The sequence below is a fragment of the Polypterus senegalus genome, chromosome 14 (genome assembly GCF_016835505.1).
Source record: "Polypterus senegalus isolate Bchr_013 chromosome 14, ASM1683550v1, whole genome shotgun sequence".
Lineage (NCBI taxonomy): Eukaryota > Metazoa > Chordata > Cladistia > Polypteriformes > Polypteridae > Polypterus > Polypterus senegalus.
The window spans coordinates 13,254,501-13,274,868 of record NC_053167.1 but is presented as its reverse complement, the minus strand read 5'-3'; the positions used below and the strand labels follow the sequence as shown (position 1 = coordinate 13,274,868).

Sequence of the window (20,368 nt, the reverse complement as noted above, 5' to 3'; positions counted from 1 at the left end):
TGAACTGGAAGTTTTTGGATCTTCACCAGACTTAGTTAGGTCACAGATAATGATTGGTTTGGAGATGTGACCCAGAACTTCTAGAAACAAAGGGTTAAATCATTGAGGGACAGCTCATTTCTGGCTCCCAGGAAAGAAGTCGCTACATCTAGGATTGGTGAAAGGCGTGCTTGTGAACCTCTAGAAATGTGCCAACCCTGTTATCTGGGGCAAAGCCTCTTGAAAGCCAACCCTGACAATACCAGTCACAGCTCCTCTCTCTTGAATAACGAAATCGGGGCTATGATTTAACTCTGCTCAAAGTTTTGCTGCGTTTTCTTTATGAATAATCTTTATTAAACACAACCAATTTATTCAAGATGGAAACTTTACTTAAAGAACTGGTTGGCTAAGCATCCCCAGTGGTCACACCAAGAAGGAGGAGGTGGTGAGGCATAACAGAATTGTAAAATGGATCCTAATAAAAGCTGACAACACAATAAGAACTTTTGCCTCTTGAACAAGGAGAAAGAAGAACCCACCTCTCAATTTCAGCTTTTGTAAAAATTATACTTTTGCAAATCAACAGCGTAGCCTTCATTATTACTAGACAAGCTCAAGCCAAGCTGACATTCACGAGCCTCAGATTGTTACCATGCTGCAAATAAGACAGTAAGAAATGAACACTTGTGGAAAGCTGAGTTTAGGATCAGCTGAAGATGGGAGCTGCAACAGAGTATTGCAAAATCGACATGTAGCTGGCAGCAGGATTTTTTTTTATCAGATGGGCAAAGTCAAGTGTGTACATTGGTCTACAAAGCAGCATCCAAAAGTGAAAGAAACTAGGTGAACTTGGTGCCAGGGGTTGTGGTCTTTGTTTTTTCATTTTAATACCAGCAAAATTAATGAGTGAGAAAAGTACAAGGGTGTACAGGAGCATGTTGAGCATTGAGGGTGAATGGATGAAGACATCTAGGCAGCAGCAACCCCTCTGTGACTTTTAGGCTATTCATTTGCTTTTTTTTTGACTTTTCAACTATTTTAATCTTTTGAATTTCAGTAGTGGCAAAGAATCTGTAATCTCGAACAGTTTTTAAAGGAATGAAAAAGTAGAATGTTCAGGCTCAGCAAATGTTCTATGGTGCTTGAGGAAATTGGGGCAGCAATAGTGCAGATAGGGAAGCCATCCTAAGTGCCTAATGATTCACTGTCTCCAATAACTCTAGATGTAGCATCATTTAGTCCAGTGCTTTATGGAATTAAAAGATTAGCTGAGCGCTTAATGGCCAATTTTCTCACCATTTCTGGCCTTTTATCCTGGTCAGCTCTATTTTCCTGGCTTTGTTTCAGCCATTTATATCTTCTGATGGCTTAATTCTTCCCATTTCCTTTTCCCTTTCTGGTCTTACCAAGTCTTCTCTACTTTTTCTCACTTAGTATCAAACTTAGTAGACGCAATCAGTAGAAATATATCTTTTTCTTTCAATTTCATACTTCCAAATTACAAAAAAAAGTTATATTTACCAAACTTAAAGCATATATAATTGCTGAAAAATATATATCAATCACAAATACTGCATAAAGGGTTAGTGAGCATGAGCAATATATATAAATAAAACTCCACTGCCATTTCAAAACAAGTCTTGCCTGAGAGAGAAAGATGCATTGGCATTCATGCAGGTACACCTGTATACAGCTCTGTCCTCATCACATGCTTCTCTGAATACCTAGCTCAGATTTTGCCTTTTTTTATCGTGGGACTAACATAATAAGTTTATCCTATACCAAGCACAAACAGTTCAGGAAGTTTTTATGGCTTTGAGACTATGCACTGCAGCCCACCTTCTCACTTTCTTATCTTGTTCAGATCAAAGGTCAAGCACATGTTTTGAATGATTCATATACTGTAATTCACGGTTTGCAACACCCAGGCTTTAAATAGTGCAAGAACAAATAAAAAGCACAGTACTCCACAAGTAAACAATACTCAAATACATTGCATTAACAAACAAATAATATAGAAACATTTTATTTTATTAGAATAAAAGCACCAAAAGCAGTGTTAACTTAGCATTCAGGTGTGTTAATCCATGGCCCCTGATCACCACTCTCAATGCTGTGCATTAGACACTGATGGCCTATTGACAAAACATACCTGACGTCAAATAAAAAAAAAAAAAAGTACTACATAATGAGACACTTCTAAGTGATGAGTTTTGGCTTCTTATTGTTAGCCTTGTAAAACAGATTGACAGACAATGGCCAAACAATGGTGCACACACAATTCATAGTAATTGCAACAGCCTCAGCATATTACAGCCTTCCATCAAATCCCTCTTACTTTTGACCACAATCCTTTGTCATCTGACATCTGTTCTCTTGTTTGAAGCTGCAGGCTTAATTCCAAACTAGATACAGTGGATCGAACATGGAACAGTCATCAAAGTACTTATTTATGTTGAACTTGTGTTTCCACACCAACAGCCTGAGAAGGTGCAGACATGAGACAATCTGGTAAGATGCACCAGTCTCTAGGTTGTGAATTCGGTGTAAATCCTTTTGAAGTCACAGACAAAGGAGCACACCCATCCAAAAAGCTCCTGTGAATCCTGCTCTTGAGGTTCTCCAAATTTTAGCTAAAAGAACAAAAAAGAAAAACTGATCAAAAATGTAACAGAATTGGCCTCACAGTGAATAATTGCACTGAGCAGGTGTAATACTAAAAACTATTATGCTAAATCTAATTTGAAAATGATTTCACTAAATACTAACAATGAATTCTGCTCTTAAAACGAAACACCTAAATAATCAGCAGTCCCTTAATTGAGCTTTTAGTTTTATTGCATAACCTACAAGATTTTCCAGGCAGGTGCTCTGCAGGAATACATTTAGTAGAAAATGATCATTGCATAAGCTTAATGAACTGATTAGTGACTTCTAATCAACAATCCTTTAAGTTCCTTTAAGTTTGTTAAAATTTACAAAATATGTCTGATAAGAATTACCACATGCAATTTAGCTTTAGCATGCAAGTCACACCTGTTCGGATTTTAATGGCATTTCAATATATTTTGAAGAGATATTCAGCTTAAATACCTTTTAATCCACTGCTCGCTTTGGCACAACGTTTCTCACTTACAACATAATATTTTTTCTTGTAATTATTGCTTGCTTAACATGAACAGCAACACTCCCATCGGAAACAAGTGAGCAAAAGGCACAGGCAGGGACAAACCCTGCACAGGACACAGAGTGAACACAGTCACACACACAGCGTAGGGTTAATATAGCATCACCAGTCCACCAAACTTGCATGATTTTGGATTATGGGAGGAAACCAAAGTACCCAAAGGAAACCCACATGGACATAGGGAAATCATTCAAACTCCACTCAGGGATGACCTGGAATGCTACGCCATTCACTGTGTGCCCAGCTTCCAGTGTGTGTGCGTCCACGGTGCCGTGCGCATCGCACCATGCCCCGCACATGCGCACTTCACCAGAAGACACACAATCATGGACACCTGGACGCAAACAGGGGTTTTATTAAAGAAGATATATTGTGGACCACCAGTGGGCATACCAGCCACCCTACCCGACACAGACAGGCAGACATCAATACTGTCCAGCACACATGTTTATTTTCTTTTCCACAAGGACAATACTTTCCCCCATTCCCCACGCTCTCAGCACAGTAAATACAGCACCAATAAGCAAGCACAGTCCTCTCTCTTTCTCAGTCTGCTGTCTTCACTCCTCTTCCAGCAAGCTTCATCAACCTCCACCTGAGTCTAGCTCCTCGAATGGAGTGAGGCGGCCCCTTTTACAGGGCACCCGGAAGTGCTGCAACCCAGGGCTCAGAAACTTCAAAGCTCCAAAACCATGGCCCCGCTGTAAGCCAAGTGGGTTGGCCTCTTGGGTTCTGGGGGTGTTATTGCCCTGAGTATGGCCTCCCTCCCGGTCCCTCCATCACAGGGGCATCCCGGCAGAGCAAGGGCCCCAGCCATCCACCACTATCTTCTCATATAATACACTAACGTAGCTGTTTGTTTGTCTGTCCAGGATTTAAAATCATCTGTAGCTCACAAACCGTTTGACCTATTGACCTGAAATCTGGTACACATACAGTATACTACGTAATGTCTACTATCTGTTTTCAGGGTGATGATTAACCTCCAAGGTTATTTCTCTTTTTATTTTATCTTATTGTAGAATCAACTCTTGGCAGCGGCCAGCAGGGCGGCGCATGCATACAGGTACCATTCTCATCCCTATTACCTTTGCCGTCACTTCCCCGACCTCTTCATATCTTAAATCATTCTTGAGGCAGATTGACGACTTAAGTGCCAGCTTAAAGAAAACACTCTAAGTAATTGCAACACAAACACTGACTTAATCAGTTTTAACATCAAAAGATGCCGACGAAAGAAGGGAAGAAGCGGCTGCTAGGGTGGAGAGAAGAAGAGCTGCTCAGGGAGCAAATGAATGCTAAACGTACAGAGAAAGAGGATGAAAACTAGGAATGCTCAAGTCAAGTGTATTGACTGCACGCGCTGTTACTGGTATATATATATTTAATAATGAAGATTTACAATGTATTAATTAATAAGAAAAGAAATAAAAAACACATTGCTAATGTGGCTTTAAACCATTTATTTTTACATAACACAAAATGCCATTGCATTTACTTGTGCTAGTCCAGCTTTTTTGTGCCATTACAATATAATACATACAAATTTTGTAATTTTAGTCAATACAAAACCGATACTTTATGGAGTTGTTCAAATTATTATTTATACTTCTAAAATCAAAATCTAAAACCCACTGAAAATGTTAATTCACTCTTGCTCCTAACTAAGCTGCAACATCAAAAAGACAGAAACTATGGGAGTAACGGTTAGGATGACCAGAGTTACTAAATGGTCACTGGGCAAATGAGGGACTTACAGAATTTGTACTGCCAGCAATTAACCCATTTTGGGCCAGTAGGGGAACTTTGTTAAGGGACCCCTTGCAGCATCCTCCACATTGGGCTAATGAGGTATTTAATTAGGTTATCATTGCTCATGGTCTATCCACAGGGGGCCACAGTGTGCATGTTTTCAGGGTAATAATTTGAAATAGATAGTAATACAATAAATAAATAAAAACAGTAGTAACAAGTGTAATAAATGTACTGCATATAAATAAAGTACTAGGAACAGATCTGAGGACAGCACAGAGCTCAAAGTCTGGATAGCCTTGGTGCAGAAGATGTTGCAGAACAGGTTAGGATGCTACAGTCAGATGGAAGTAGAACAAAGAGACCATCATAGCGGTCCTTTTCAGTGCTATAGGTTTTGTGGATGCAACACTTTATAAAGATGTCTTTACTGGAGGACAGAGAGGCCCTAATGATCTTCTCTGCTTTGTGTACCATCCAATGTTGGACCTTACGGTCAGATACACTGCAGCTCCCAAACAAGTGATGCAGCTGGTCAGAATGCTCTCAATTGTGTGGAATTGGCTGAGAATGGGAAGAGTTAGTCTTGCTTTCTTCAGTTGCCTGCTGAAGTAAGGGGATATGCTGCTGTACCCCATTGGCCATGGAAGTGATGTTAATTGACCAAGTAAGGTCGAATGCCAGGTACATAATCTTGCACAATACTACCACAAAGTACAGTGCAGTGGGGAATGGAGAGGATGAGCCTTCCGGAAGTCAACAACAATCTCCTTCATCTTATCCACATTAAGAGTCTTTCACCAGTCTGCAGATTGTTGTATCTCCAATCTGTAAGTTGACTCATCCCCTGATGAGACCCAATACCGTTGTGTTATCCACAAGTTTAATGATGGTGTTAGAGCTGAATGCAGCCATATAATGATGAGTCAGCAGAATAAATGTAAGTAGTCTAAGTACTCAGCCCAGAGGGGCACCACTACCCAGTGTGATGGTGCTGAAGATAGTGTGTCCAACACAGACTGTCTAAGGTCTCTCTATCGGGATATTGAGTATCCAGTTTCATAAAGGAAGCATTGTAGCCTAGCAGACCCAATTTCCCTGTGATTTTCTGAAGGGTGATGGTGTTGAAAGCTTAAATGAAGACAATGAAAAAATCATTCTAGTATAAGTGACTTTTGTCCACATGGGACAGGGCCAAATAAAGAGTAGATAATATGGCATTTTCAGTGTAAGAGTTTGGAAGATAGGCAAACTGGACAGGGTCACATGATGTGAGAAGTCCAGCTTTCAAATGGCCCAAGACTAGTCTCTAGGAACACTTCCTAATGACAGATTTGAGTGTTATAAGTCAATAGCCATTGAGTTAATAGACAGAGGACTTCTTTGTCACAGGTATGGTGGTGTTGGTTTTGAAGCATTTGAGGACTACTGTCTGCCTCAGAGGAATATATATCTATTAGCTAGTTTGAACAGTAGGTGGTGCTTGAGAGCTGGACCTAAACCCATAAGACGGTATCAAGACAGTAACAAGTGACTAAAGTAGCAAAGTAAAATAAAGTTCTTGACAATAAAAAGAAGGAATACAGGGGGTGATAACTAAACTCAAGGCTATAACAGCAAAAACTATGACTTCAGGGTCAACCTACGCACACATAGTTCTTAACTACCGACATATTAACGGCTATCCCTGTTCACCATCCAGTAATGTGACCCACCACCTTCTTTTCTCCTGACATTTGAATGCTTGTTAATGTCAAGGACTCATCTTCATGCTTATTTGACTAAGGGTAGGGCCTTTTATCGAAATAGTCACATCCACTTCCTTATATCCTTCTGGAATTACTTTTGGGGTTCCAGTGCCACATCAACATATCTCTTCTGGCACCCTTCCTATTCCTTCACTTTTCTCTTGCCACAGAGATAACCTTATGAGGACACATCAATCTTCCCACAAGCCTTGCAAAGCTAAACCATACTACTGCCTGACAGCTTGGGGAAATTGAAAAATATTAATAGGATCATTCAAATTTAATTTTGGGTCTGGAAAGACCCTATATCTTATTGACAGTACTCAAAGTTGGTAATGGAAGATGTTTCTATCTCTGTAAGTGTTACAGTTAAGAAAAAAAGTGAAATGATATGTAAGAAAGTGCACAATGTATATAATTCTGAAGCCAGGCTATTTGGACACTCCAAAAAAATTGTTAGCTTACCACGTAACTATTATGATGGTTGTGTTGTCATGTTAGGGTCCTAAGGTGACCCTAATTTTCCTTTTAGACTGTTTAATATGTAGATCATACAAGAATGCCCCAAATCCCATGCTCTTACCACACTGTCAGGACTGATATCTGCAAACCACAGGCAAGCCCTAATTTAAAGCAATCATGTGGTTTCTTGACACACATCTTGAATCAGTAGGTGTACAATTCTCAATGAAGTAGCTCAGACATGAGCCAACCCCCATTCTATCCCAGTCCAGTTTTGCTCCCATCATCATTTTCACCAGTTTCAAAGGATGCACACATTTAGTTTCAAACAAACAAGAAAGAAAGGATATACAGTACAGGCCAAAAGTTTGGACACACCTCCTCATTCAATGTGTTTTCTTTATTTTCATGACCATTTACAGCACTCCATCACTCTCCTTCTTGGTCAAATAGCCCTTACACAGCCTGGAGGTGTGTTTGGGGTCATTGTCCTGTTGAAAAATAAATGATCGTCCAACTAATCTGACTTCTGCACAACACAATTGCTGGTTCCAACCCCATTGATAAAGAAAGAAATTCCACTAAATAACCGTGATAAGGCACACCTGTGAAGTGAAAACCATTTCAGGTGACTACCTGTTGAAGCTCATCGAGAGAATGCCAAGAGTGTGCAAAGCAGTAATCAGAGCAAAGGGTGTCTATTTTGAAGAAACTAGAATATAAAACATGTTTTCAGTTATTTCACCTTTTTTGTTAAGTACATAACTCCACATGTGTTCATTCATAGTTTTGATGCCTTCAGTGAGAATCTACCAATGTAAATGGTCATTAAAATAAAGAAAACACATTGAATGAGGAGGTGTGTCCAAACTTTTGGCCTGTACTGTATAAGTAATTAAGATGTAAACTGCCTTCTCAAACCTGACTTCCAGTTCAGTCCGTACATGCAGTGTGTGATGTCTCAGATAAAGAGGAAGATGAGCTGTTTATTGATGCAGTAAGAAAGGAACAACCCTCTGAATCTGAACAAGCCTTTGTAGACACATCAATAGGTAAGCAAGGTGTAAAGCTTAAGTTTAAATTAAGATCATAGACACGCTGCCACTAAATATTTGCAGGCAAATCCACAACTTAATGCCTGTTAAACATTTTAGATTCACAAGTACCGATTTGGGTAGTGAACACTTCGATGAATGAAACCTGTTATCTTTACAACGGTTGACAAACGGAATATAACTTGAACACAACACATCCTCCAAATACTAACCTGATTGAAAGAAATAATGATAATCAAATCCTTGATGACAGCAACACTCATAACAGTCACAAAACAATTACATTGACAATCACGTTACGTTATTTTTAAAATGTTTCCTTTTCTTTTTCATAACTTCTTTAACACACTATGTCTCCTATATATATATATATATATTTTATATAGTAGTTATATATTATATATATATATCCATCCATTTTCCAACCCGCTGAATCCGAACAAAGGGTCACGGGGGTCTGCTGGAGCCAATCCCAGCCAACACAGGGCACAAGGCAGGAACCAATCCCGGGCAGTGTGCCAACCCACCGCAGGACACACACAAACACACCCACACACCAAGGCCAATTTAGAATCACCAATCCACCTAACTGGCATGTCTTTGGACTGTGGGAGGAAACCGGAGCGCCCGGAGGAAACCCACGCAGACACGGGAAGAACATGCAAACTCCACGCAGGGAGGACCTGGGAAGCGAACCCGGTCTCCTAACTGCGAGGCAGCAGCGCTACCCACTGCACTGCGGCCCATATATATATATATATATATATATATATATATATATATATATATATATATATATATATATATATATATATATATATATATATATATATATATATATATATATACATATATATATATATATATATTTTATATATATATATATATATAGTCACAGACGGCTGGGGTTCTTCCAGGTCATGAGGGGGCAACCACCCTGGACAAAAAGAAGACCATGGGAAAGGGACAAAAAGGTTCTGGCCTGTTGTAACCCGTGACCATTGCCAGGGGGCGACTTAAGCCTGGAGGGACCTGGAAACAGTTACTTCTGCCACACTCGGCAAGATGGCGAATCAACCTGCCAGGGACGCCCGGAGTGCAAAGGGCAGCACTTCCGCTACACCAGGAAGTGCTGACGGAAGTTCGTCATCGGACACCTGGAGCACATTCAGGCGGGAAATAAAAGGCGCCTCCTTCTAACGGTCTGGGAGCTAGACTCGGGAGTGAGAGCAGGACGAAGCTCCCAGGAGGAGATTGGCAGTCAAGGACTGAGGAAGAAAAGTTTAATTGTGGTGATTAATAGCTGTATGCATTGTGTGGTGTTTGGGACTGTGTTTATTTTTGAAAAATAAACGTGTGAACTTTATAAAGATGTGGTTTCCACTGGTGGTGTCCGGGAAAATCTCACAATATATATATATATATATATATATATATATATATATATATATATATATATATATATATATATATATATATATATATATATATACACATTTATTTATTTTTTTTAAGGGACGGCCGGCAGTTTATCCTGGCCAGGATGCCCCAGTAAATCAAGGATGGGGGAAGGCAGCTTATCAAAGACACTGCCTCCCCCAAGACGATAGATGGCAGCTTCCCTGGACAGGATTGGTGCCCCGGATGCCCGCAGGGCACCATGAGACTTGGAGTTTGGCAGCACAGCCCTGCTGGGTACCGTGGGTGCTGCCAGGGGACGCTGTGGGAAGCTGGTGAGAGAAGAAATTCTCACCTAGCCCGGAATTACTAATGGACTATGACAATGGAAGCCCCAACGTACTTCCAGGTTGATTAAAACCCGAGTTCTCCAGCTGACTCGGAAGTCCTGGCAAGTCATGTGGGAGGACAAATAGAAGCACTTCCGGGTCAAGGACTATTTAAAAAACTGGTGGAAACTCAGCAAGCGAGCCAGAGTTGGGAGGTAGTAGGACAGAGCTTGCTGGGAGGTGTGGAGGAGAAATTAGGAATTAATATTATTTAACTGTTGTGTTTATTATGGCTGTGGTGTTTTGGAGGACCACAATTTAAAGAAGAAAAAGATTAAATATCTTCTTAGTGCTTTTACCCTGTGTCAGCGTGTTTGTCTGTTGGAGAAAAGATGGGCAATAGTGCCACCATGCATCCATTTTATTTACTCTCTATATATAACCACTTTTCTATATATCTGCACTTAATTTTACACTCTGACTTGCATTGCCTGTTTAATCGTCGATTGGGGGAAAAGACTGCTTGCAAGGGGTACGGTTTGGCGCTGTCTTTAGATTCCTCAGTTTTAGCCAGGACATAGGTCTTGGTTGTGTAGCTGCCAGTCTGGGTAAGGGGTCAGCTGTTACATGGTTATAAAAACAATACTGTCCTGTCCATCTGACTTTTACACCCCAAGCAGGGTCTCAAGGGGCCAGGATGTATCTGTGCCTCTTTGGATGTAAGAGGGGAGCACTGAATGGAGGACCAGTTCATTGCCAGAAACACAAAAATGACTCTGGGCCATTTCAGAACTGTCATTTACTTAAGCACACACATCTTTGGGATGTGGAACAAAAATCAGAGCACCCTGAGAAAAATTCACACTTTCGACAGGGTGAATGAATGTCCACACGCGGGGTTCAGATCCCAGTCTCTGGCAATTGTATGGCAACTACATTACAAGGTCAGTCTGAATCAGGCGTGGAATGCAGTTTGTCTATACTAGTCTCTACTTTGAACTCTTAATGAAGACACCACTCTGCTGGTGCTGTATCTTGTCAGTCTGCTGTTTGCACCAGATGTTGATACAAAATCCTGAATCCAGTGCACTCTGATACTCCTTGTAATGTTTTTAGACTCTAAAGAACTGCCATGTCTGACCTCCAAAAGTTCCTACCCTTTTGTCAAAAACCTTTCAAATTGAAGCAGGAAATAGAAGTTTGTATGCCACATTGCATAAACAGCCAAGGCAGCGTGGAATAAAAATACTCAAATTAAATAGAACTGAATATTTTTTCACTTTTAAAAAAGTGATTGTAACAGGATGACATTTTTACCACTTTCATGTCAAAAGTGTGAGAAAAACAGATGTGCTCTACTGGAATATTATCATCGTACAAAGTAGCAACAAGCAAAACTTTTTCTTTTAGTATCATGACAAATGGCACACAGTGACTTTTTAATCTGAGCCAGACCTGCTTGTTCTTTTTCCAGTGCTCCCATGTTTTCTTTACCTGCTGTGGTTCCTTATTGCCACATATAAGAATATTTGAACACCTTATTTAGGCATAATGCACTTAAAACACCAAAACTTCAATATATATATACTGTTTAAAAAACATTCTATTTATCCTAATCATTTTTGCTAAACTTATTGTGATAGGGGCTAAACTGAAAATATGGACACACAAGCACATCATATTCTGGTAGCCCACAGCAACTTCCTCCAGTTATCTGGCTTCTCCTTCCTGGGAAATTCCCACAGGCTCATTGGCTACTCAAAAGATATAATCCTTCAAGCCTTTCCTGGGTCTGAGCCTTGGTCATCTCCCATTGGCGGTGCCTGATACACCTCCCATTAGAAGCATCCAAGTGACATTCTCATGCCCATACCAACTTAGTTGATATCCAAGATGGCAGCGCTGAGTATGGTTGCTGTTTTGTTGGCTTTGATCAGACTGTGTGTTTACTTTGTGTTATGTGCTATTTTATTCACTTCTTTTATACCCGATACTTTGGGTTTCATGAGTTATAACAACCAGACACACTCGTAAACATATGATTGTGGGTTAATGACTAGCTGTCTGATTGTTGGTGATTCAGTTTAGCTGAGTAAGATCCTTCGGAAAAACAGTGAGAACAATAGTAGATGCACCCAAAAGAAACACCAAGAGTGTGCAACAGACTGAGGCCTTAGCACACTAACAACCACTGCCTGGTATACTACTACCCAATGTCCAGTCCCTGAAAAATAAGTTGAGCAACTTCAGAGCAAAGATAAAGTTCCAGCGAGACATTCAGGGCTGAAACATCTTTTGTCTCACAGAGATATGGCTGGTTCTGTCAGAAATGAATCATGCAGTTTGGCCTGCTCTGCCTCTCTCTGTTTACCGTATGGACAGAACAGATGAGTCTGGCAAAGCAAAGGGAGGAAAAGTATGTCTCATGGTTAATAAGAACTGGCGTGACAGCAGCAATATTTCTGTTTTATCATGCTACTGCTTGTAGAATCTGGAACTCCTAATGATGAAATGTAGACTATATTATCTTCCATGGGAGTTTATTCATGGCCGCACCTTAAGCTGAAACCGACACTGCCCAGAAGGAACAATATGAGACACTCAGTTGCTACCTGCATGATAACATGGATGCTGCCTTCATTGTAGCTGACAATCTCATCAAGGCTAGTCGCAAAAAGGCAATGCCAAACTTTTCTCAGCACATTACATGTTCTACGAGAGGAGACAAGACTCTGATCACTGGTATACTCCTTATAAAGATGCACTGTCACTTCATCCTTTGGGTAAATACAACCATGCTGCCAAAAGACGCTAAAGCAGGAAGCTCTTGTCACATGTGAGGTCATGCGTTGGACAGACCAATTATAGGCCATTCCCCATGCTGTGTTGGGAACTGGGAAATGTTCAGACACAGCTCTGTCTATGACATCAGTGTGTTTATAGAAGCTGTAATATTCTTTATTGGATATCTTGTGAATGAAATAGTCTCAAAAGTCATCATCAGGACATACCCAAATCAGAGACCATGGGTGAATAAAACCATTCAGGGCTTGCATCTGAGAATATGGACACTTACAAAGCCACCTCGTACAATCTAAGGGGAGTCATGAAAACCACTAAGCGATAATGTGGGGAGAAAGTGTAAAAGCAGTTTGAGCAGTTTGATCCTTGGCACAAACAAGGCTCTACAGTAACTACCTCCACCACAGTGAGCTCCAATACAAATATGCCTAAAGATTTCCACATACACTTCAATGTAAATGTAGCTGACACCAGCTAGTAGTATGACATATCTATGGTGGAAAAAACACTCAGTGGGAAACAGCCCAATTTGTCGGAACACAATGTAAGGAGATTTTTCAGAGAAGTGAACACTAGGAAGACAGCAGGTCCAGATGGCATTCTAGGATATGTTTTTACGGTCTAAGCTGATCAGCTTGTATTCACAGTAAAATTTAATGCCTCCTTAACCCAGTCGATCATACCAACATGTTTTAAAAAATCCATCATTAACCCAGTCCCTAAAAAAATCAATTCCAACTTGTCTGAATGACTATCATCCTCTCACATTAACACCTACAGGAATAAAATATATATAAAGGCTAATCAAAGATGACATATGCTCTTCTCTGCCGAAACAACTGGATCTGTTACAGTTTGCAAATCACTCTTGTAGATCCACAAATGATGCCATAAACTTAATCCTACATAAAGTACTGCCCCACCCAGACAACAAGAGAAGGAATTATATGTGAATACTATTTAAAGACTGCAGCTCTGCATTTAACATAATAAATCCTTCTAAGCTCATCACCATCTCACAGACCTGAATTTGACTACTTCACTATGTAAAAGGGTTTTTAACTTCTTGACAGGAAGACTGCAGATGCTTCAAATTCATCTCCACACCTCATCATCCCTCACTTTCAACACAGGCACTTGTGGTATAGCGGGTCTGCGGCTCAGAAAAACTGGACGTTTTTAATAAACAAATAATGAAAACGCTCGTGGAGCAGGTGTGAGCGGCCTACCAAAGACGTCCCTTCTCTGGGTTGGTGCGAGGTGGTCAGCCATCCATTGGCTGCCTTGCTGGTATGTGAGGGCTGTCTGATTGCCTTATTATCAGCCCCTTGTGGCAATCAAGTGATTGTACCTGCAACAGCTCCCCAGCCTATAAATGGATAGCGCACGTTATAAAGGGAAAAAAAAAGAAACAAACAGATGGTTAGAGCGGAGGGTAAAGGACAGGAGAAGCAGGAAAAAGATGATACAAGCTGGTGAACAGCATTTACCACATCCTTTAAGTTCATCAGTTGGTCACTTGTGGTTTTAGTTCATCAGTTGGTCACTTGTGGTTTTTTGTTCGTTAGGAGAAACAAGAAGTTGCACTTGTCATGTGCACTATGGACAAGACAGGGTCTGCATGGCTTTTGTCACATACACCAGATTGATCAAACTGTTTATTATTTTTCCACAACAGAATGGAAGTAGGTGGACGGGAGTAGAGCCACAAGGAAGAGCGAGTGGCCTTCACTCAGGAGGAGGTTGTGGGTCGCTCCTGTTGAGCATGTTTAGGAGCAGGAGAAACCATTATGCTCTGGAGGTTCTCTTGCTGGGAGGAGCATTTGAGATCACAGTAGTGGGAGTACAGGTTGCCCGTGCCGGGTGGAGTGTGGATTGGCAGCAGTTCGAGCAGAGCAGGGCTCAGTGGTTGCCCATGGATGCCGTAGGATTGGCAGCGGGGTACACAGGCCAGTTGAGATGGGTGTCTGCACCTGCTGGTCGACGTCTCTCCGGGTTGCAAAGTTCGAATAGTCTAAGCCAGAGAGGTGTCAGTTGTAAGGGAAGGCACCAGTGGTAATGGATTTTAAAATGAGTTTCCTACACTGCATTGTTTTAACCTCATTTTTAATGGATTTTCTATTTGTTGATTTTAACTTCCACCTTCACTTTATTTTATGGATTATTTATTCATTGACAGTTTGGAGTACTGCACTTTTTGGAACACTTTGATTTTGATTAATTTCAATAAAAACACTTGCACTTTTCACCATCCCCTAGCTTGGTGTGTTTCGTCCTCATCTGCTACGTTCATCCCGGTCATGACAATTTACAGTGTTGAGTGCAAGAGGCTCCCAAAAACGAAGAAGGAGCCAATCTGCACAGTCACAGCACTTTACAGGGCCGTGTTATGAGTCCTCTGCTGTACTCCTTCCATACATACTGCAAGACTGTATTTCTGCATGTGACCCTAACATCATTGTCAAGTTTACTGATGGTACCAGCTGACGTAGGCCTGATATCTAACAACAATAACCAGTTTTACCTAGTCTGTCACTTTTAACCAGTCTGTCACACTGGCTGAATGTGAACTTGCTCAGTATTAACATTCAGGCGGAGATGGTGGACAGTTTTAGACTTTATTGTCAACATTACAGAGGACCTGACCTGGTCTAACTAATCACATTGACACCTTGGTGAGAAATGCATGATAATGTATTTACCACCTCAGATGCTTCAGGGATTTCAGGCTGCCCTCCCAATTACTAAGGGACTTCTCTATATCCATCATCACAAGTATCCAGACAGGAAGATTACTAACTGGTTTTGGAACAACACGCAGAAGGATCACAAGGCTATGCAGAGAGTGATGTAGTAAACAGAACACATCATTGGATATGTAATCCTTAATATTGCAGACATCTACACTAAGCAATGTTGGACCAGGGCAAAGAAAATCCTCAAAGATACTGCCCACCCCAGCAATGGCCTCTTTTCTGTGTCACAGTCTAGTAAATGCTACTGCTGCCTAAAGTCCAGTTTCAAAGAGACTAAGGAGAAGCTTTGTTCTAAAGTTTCACCCACATCTTGAATGGGGAAGATTTTGAAAATTACATGATACTCTATTGTTAACTCTCTTTATTTTTGTTTATTTAGTTATTATTTATCACAGATGTTATAACTAATGATTTTTATTGATATTGATAAAGTCATGCATTTTTGTTTTTGTCCTTTATATTCCTTTTAAGTGCACGGTCTTGGAGTTTAGCAGCTAAGCATTTCACTATGTATTTAATTGTGTGTATAATCTGTGAGAAATAGACTTGACTTTACACCTCTTCAACCAGCAGTTCTACAGTATTCTGAGGTCCTCTCATATTGAGTCCCTAATCCGACCATAGAGAGCATGCCAAGCAAACCTGTGCAGTAACCCAATTTTGTCCATTTGTACCCTTGTTAGCATACAAGAATACAGGAATTTGGATTGACTGGTAAATTTAAGGCTTTACATGAAGGCATGGCACCAGCTTCACCACCAAGGTAGAGTATAATGTTGATAAAACAACTGCTACTGCACAAATTCAAGTTCAATGTTTAGTGTATTATAACATTAAAATAATTTTAATGTGAACAAGCCATTTAGCCCAAAAAAGCTCACTAACCCTCTTCATCTAATTTCACCAAAGTAACACTGAGGCAAGTTTTGAATTCCCTAAAGTCTTTACATCTAGCACACTACTTGCTAACTTACTCTAGGTATTTATAGTTGTGTGTGTGAAGAAAACTTTTGCTAAATTTTGCATCTGTGTCACATGTAAAACTTGAAATATCATCTGAGGAAAACAAGCTATTCTCTTCTGGGTGAGAACTAATTCCTTAAAGCTTGAAATGCCTACAATTCTAATCCCAACAAAAACTCCGTAAAAGCCATTCCAAATTGATGAGGTCAAGAGTATATCAGCATCTATAAATGGTAAACACACAATTCATGGGTTCCCACATTAGTCTTCCAGTGTTGGCTGTGCTTTGATATGTTGTCCAGGAAAATAATGAAGAGTAGAAGGGACAAGACACACCAACAGTAAGGGCCAATATGAAGAATGAACAGAGTCTACACAATACCAAGTATGCATGCAAAACCCTGCCTCTACAAATACAGGAAACAAATGGCCTCTGAGGGGCAGCATGGTGGCGCAGTGGTAGCACTGCTGCCTCGCAGTTAGGAGAGCAGGGTTAACTTCCCAGGTCTTCCCTGCGTGGAGTTTGCATGTTCTCCCCTGTGTCTGCGTGGGTTTCCTCCAGGCACTCCAGTTTCCCCCCACAGTCCAAAGACATGCAGGTTATGTGGATTGGCAATTCTAAATTGGCCCGTGGGTGTGTTTGTGTGTGTCCTGCGGTGGGTTGGCACCCTGCCTGGGATTGTTTCCTGCATTGTGCCCTGTGTTGGCTGGGATTGGCTCCAGCAGACCCCTGTGATCAGATTCAGCAGGTTGGAAAATGGATGGATGGAAATGGCGTCTGCTAGAAAACACCATTCCTCTATTAGCACCCTCCACAAGTTACCATAGGGCACTTGATCATAAGCTTTTTTAAAGTCTACAAAACACATTTTCACAGGATGCAGATCTCAGAGAGGACGAGCGGTGACTAATTCAATTGCATCCTTGTGTGCCACTTTTTTTTTTATTTTTAATTGGGACTACCAATCCAGTTTTGAGGAGCTATCATTGCCTTTCACACCACTCCACAAGGCCATGTTAGTCAAAATGCCTCCACAATAGTCCTTTAGCATTTTCAGCCAGCTCTTCTCAAGCCCTGAGGTTTCCACTTATGAAACTTTTATAATCATCAGAGTGACTTCAACCACAAAGATGGGCTCAACCATCTATACCAATGCATATCAATTAGATTTAAGAGTTCTACAAAGTGTTCTTGATAATGCTATGCCTACCAGTCCAGGGTCATTAAGTGATTTGTCATAAACAAAAGATCATGTTTTTGGCTCGCCAAACTCATCCCACACACAGATCTTCAATTCTGCCACATTTTTAGCATGCAGGTTCATTTTAGTCTAACCTGGAGATCTTACTACTAACGACACATAGATGTCTGTTTTTTCAGTTTTAACAACTGGTGTAGACCTTTAAGTCCTATGTTTGCTGCTTCTTGCAGCTGCCTTCATTACTGAGGTCTCCGACAGGGTATATCAGACTTTATGTCCCAGACCTGTCCCAAAAACACAGAATAGACTTTTCCCGACATGAGAGTTGAACTTATTTTGAAGAGATGCATCAGCTAGTCATTCACAGCGTACCATCACTACTCAATTGGGTTTTCCAGATCTGCCAAAAAGGTGCAAAATCCATCTGAGTTGACAGCTGAGTATTCCTCTTTACTAGTGTTTCCAGGTCAGGCTGCCCGTGATCGGATGACACAACTACAGTAAATCACTGACCCATAGCCCAAAGAAGTCTGGTATATTTTTAATGTGGAAAAAATATGTAATATCAATTAGCATTGCAGACATACAGCTAAAAAAGGACATCAAATATCTATCTCACTAAAAACTATTAAGTGTTAAAAGGGAAGATTAGATAACTATGATCATTCTTGGAACTTTATTAGGTTGAATGTCAAGGGGCTCAATTACTAACTGAAAGGAAAAAAAATGTATTATCACACATTAGTTAATTGATGTCAGACATTGCCTTGGCACAGGAGACACATTTACATATTAACACTAGAATTCCTGAAGCCTACGAAAAAACTCGTAATCCTGGCCCACCTTAAATCCTTTCACACCTCTCCATCAGCGTGTTTTGTTTTGTAAATGTGTCGATTAGCACAAGCAGCAAGCACTGAGAACCTTCTATGTGAATTGAAACTGTATGCTGTATACGGTACCTAGCATCATATTAAATAACTACGTCCTACTCCAGTACTATTGACTAAATCCAGTAATTGTTGGGAGCCCTCTATGAATACTATACACAAAGAATTAACTTGGATGGTGTGGTATTAATAACTAAGATTCTTTCTTTATTTCCCAACATGAATAATCAATTACAATGGATGGAGATTTTTAACTCTTAACTGAACAATACTTTTAATTGCTCATCTTTCACAAACCACCTTATTTAAAGCCATCTTAACAATTTTACTTTTTTATTATAAATTGTTGGACTCATTGAGGTTTCTTGACTCATATTCAAGATAATAATTTTCCTTTTTAATCTATTATAGTTACAGATAAGCTTGCTTCTTTTTTGATAGTAATTTGCTACCCTCTGTCAAATCTTTAAATTATAATGCCAATCTAATTTCTGACCGCTTAAGGTTTACAATACAAAGCATCATTAATTCCACCAGTAAATAGTGACTAAATCATTTAATGTTTCCCAAGACTAATTTTAGTTACTTTGTAGATCAGCGGTCCTCAATTACAGTCATGGAAGTCTGCTATGGCTGCAGGTTTTCTCTTTAACCAATTTCTTAATTAGTACCCTTTTATTTACTACTAGAGCAATACGTTTTTTTGGGCTTGATTTTTGTTCTCTTGCCTGTTACCATTCAGAACCCTTAATTGCACAGTTTAGGTTTTAGCAACTGCATTTAAGTTTTAATTGTTGCCTGTTTTCTTAATCAGGCATTAGTTAATAATGAGATGCAGATAACCAATAAACTAGCAGCTCTCCAGCTCACATGCTTACCATGAAGTGTCTGTGATAAAAAAAAATGTTTAGAAATGAATGAGAGGAGAATTGGAAGGACCATTAAGTTTAAATCTATTCTGGTCCACAAAACACTTGGATAATGTTCTCACAGAAGGAAACTCTATAGTGCAATTAAAATTTCTGTTGGATGAATGCAAGCATTAACAAGCCAAACAGTTCAATACCGAGTTTCATTATCAGCATGGACTGCTTTCTAATTGGGAAACTAGTTGGAATAAAACCTGCAGCCACCACGGCCCTCCAGGACCATAACTGAGGACCCCTGATCTATGACATTCACTTCTGGCATAATAAAAGTTCTTCATACTCGTTCTCCACTGGAAAAACTCTCTGAGATTGTTCATTGATTGCATATATCAGCGAGGACAAAGTAAAGAGGAATCAATGGTATATGTTTAAAGATAATCATTTTACTTCTGTTGAATTTTGTGATTATATTAAGCTTGTCAATTTATTTCAGTAACCTAAATGAAATGTACGTATATGTTTATAGAGCTTCCTTCCTATGATTATAACTAGACTGTCACTTTCATTATAAACTACCTGTTCCAGCTCAATTCCTATGTGATTTTTCAAATTGTACCCCTAAAGTGCACATCTTTCTGAGACAGTCTTGTAAACAGACATTGCTATAAGTAATCAAACACCCACCTCAGTATTCTCAAACTGTTAATTGTTTTGTATTAAATCCACTATATGTCACTGTTCCCAGTTCTGGCTCCTCACTTGTGTCTCCAGGATTCTATATACAGGTCTGATTCAGTGACGATTTCACTCAAAAGAAATGGGGTGGTGGGGTGACATTAATAGCTCCGCGACATTTACAGCTCAGCTCTCTAGGGCAGCAAACATTTTAGAGCTGGCCCTGTGTATTACATTCGTTCTGACAAAACAGCCTATTGCAATAACTTACATCTGCCATGACATGATGGGGTCAAGA

The 20,368-nt window shown here is 40.1% G+C and overlaps 1 protein-coding gene across 3 annotated transcripts in view; it reads right to left on the bottom strand.

Moving 5' to 3' along the window:
- Positions 1-1,980: 1,980 nt before the first annotated feature.
- LOC120515046 (formin-H) overlaps positions 1,981-20,368 on the bottom strand; it is a 220,375-nt gene continuing 201,987 nt past the window's right edge. For all 3 annotated transcript variants that reach the window (XM_039735748.1, XM_039735750.1, XM_039735751.1), the window contains one exon: positions 1,981-2,615. In XM_039735748.1, the coding sequence (XP_039591682.1) occupies positions 2,511-2,615 (105 nt within the window). In that variant the 3' untranslated portion in view covers positions 1,981-2,510. The remainder of the gene's footprint in view (positions 2,616-20,368) is intronic.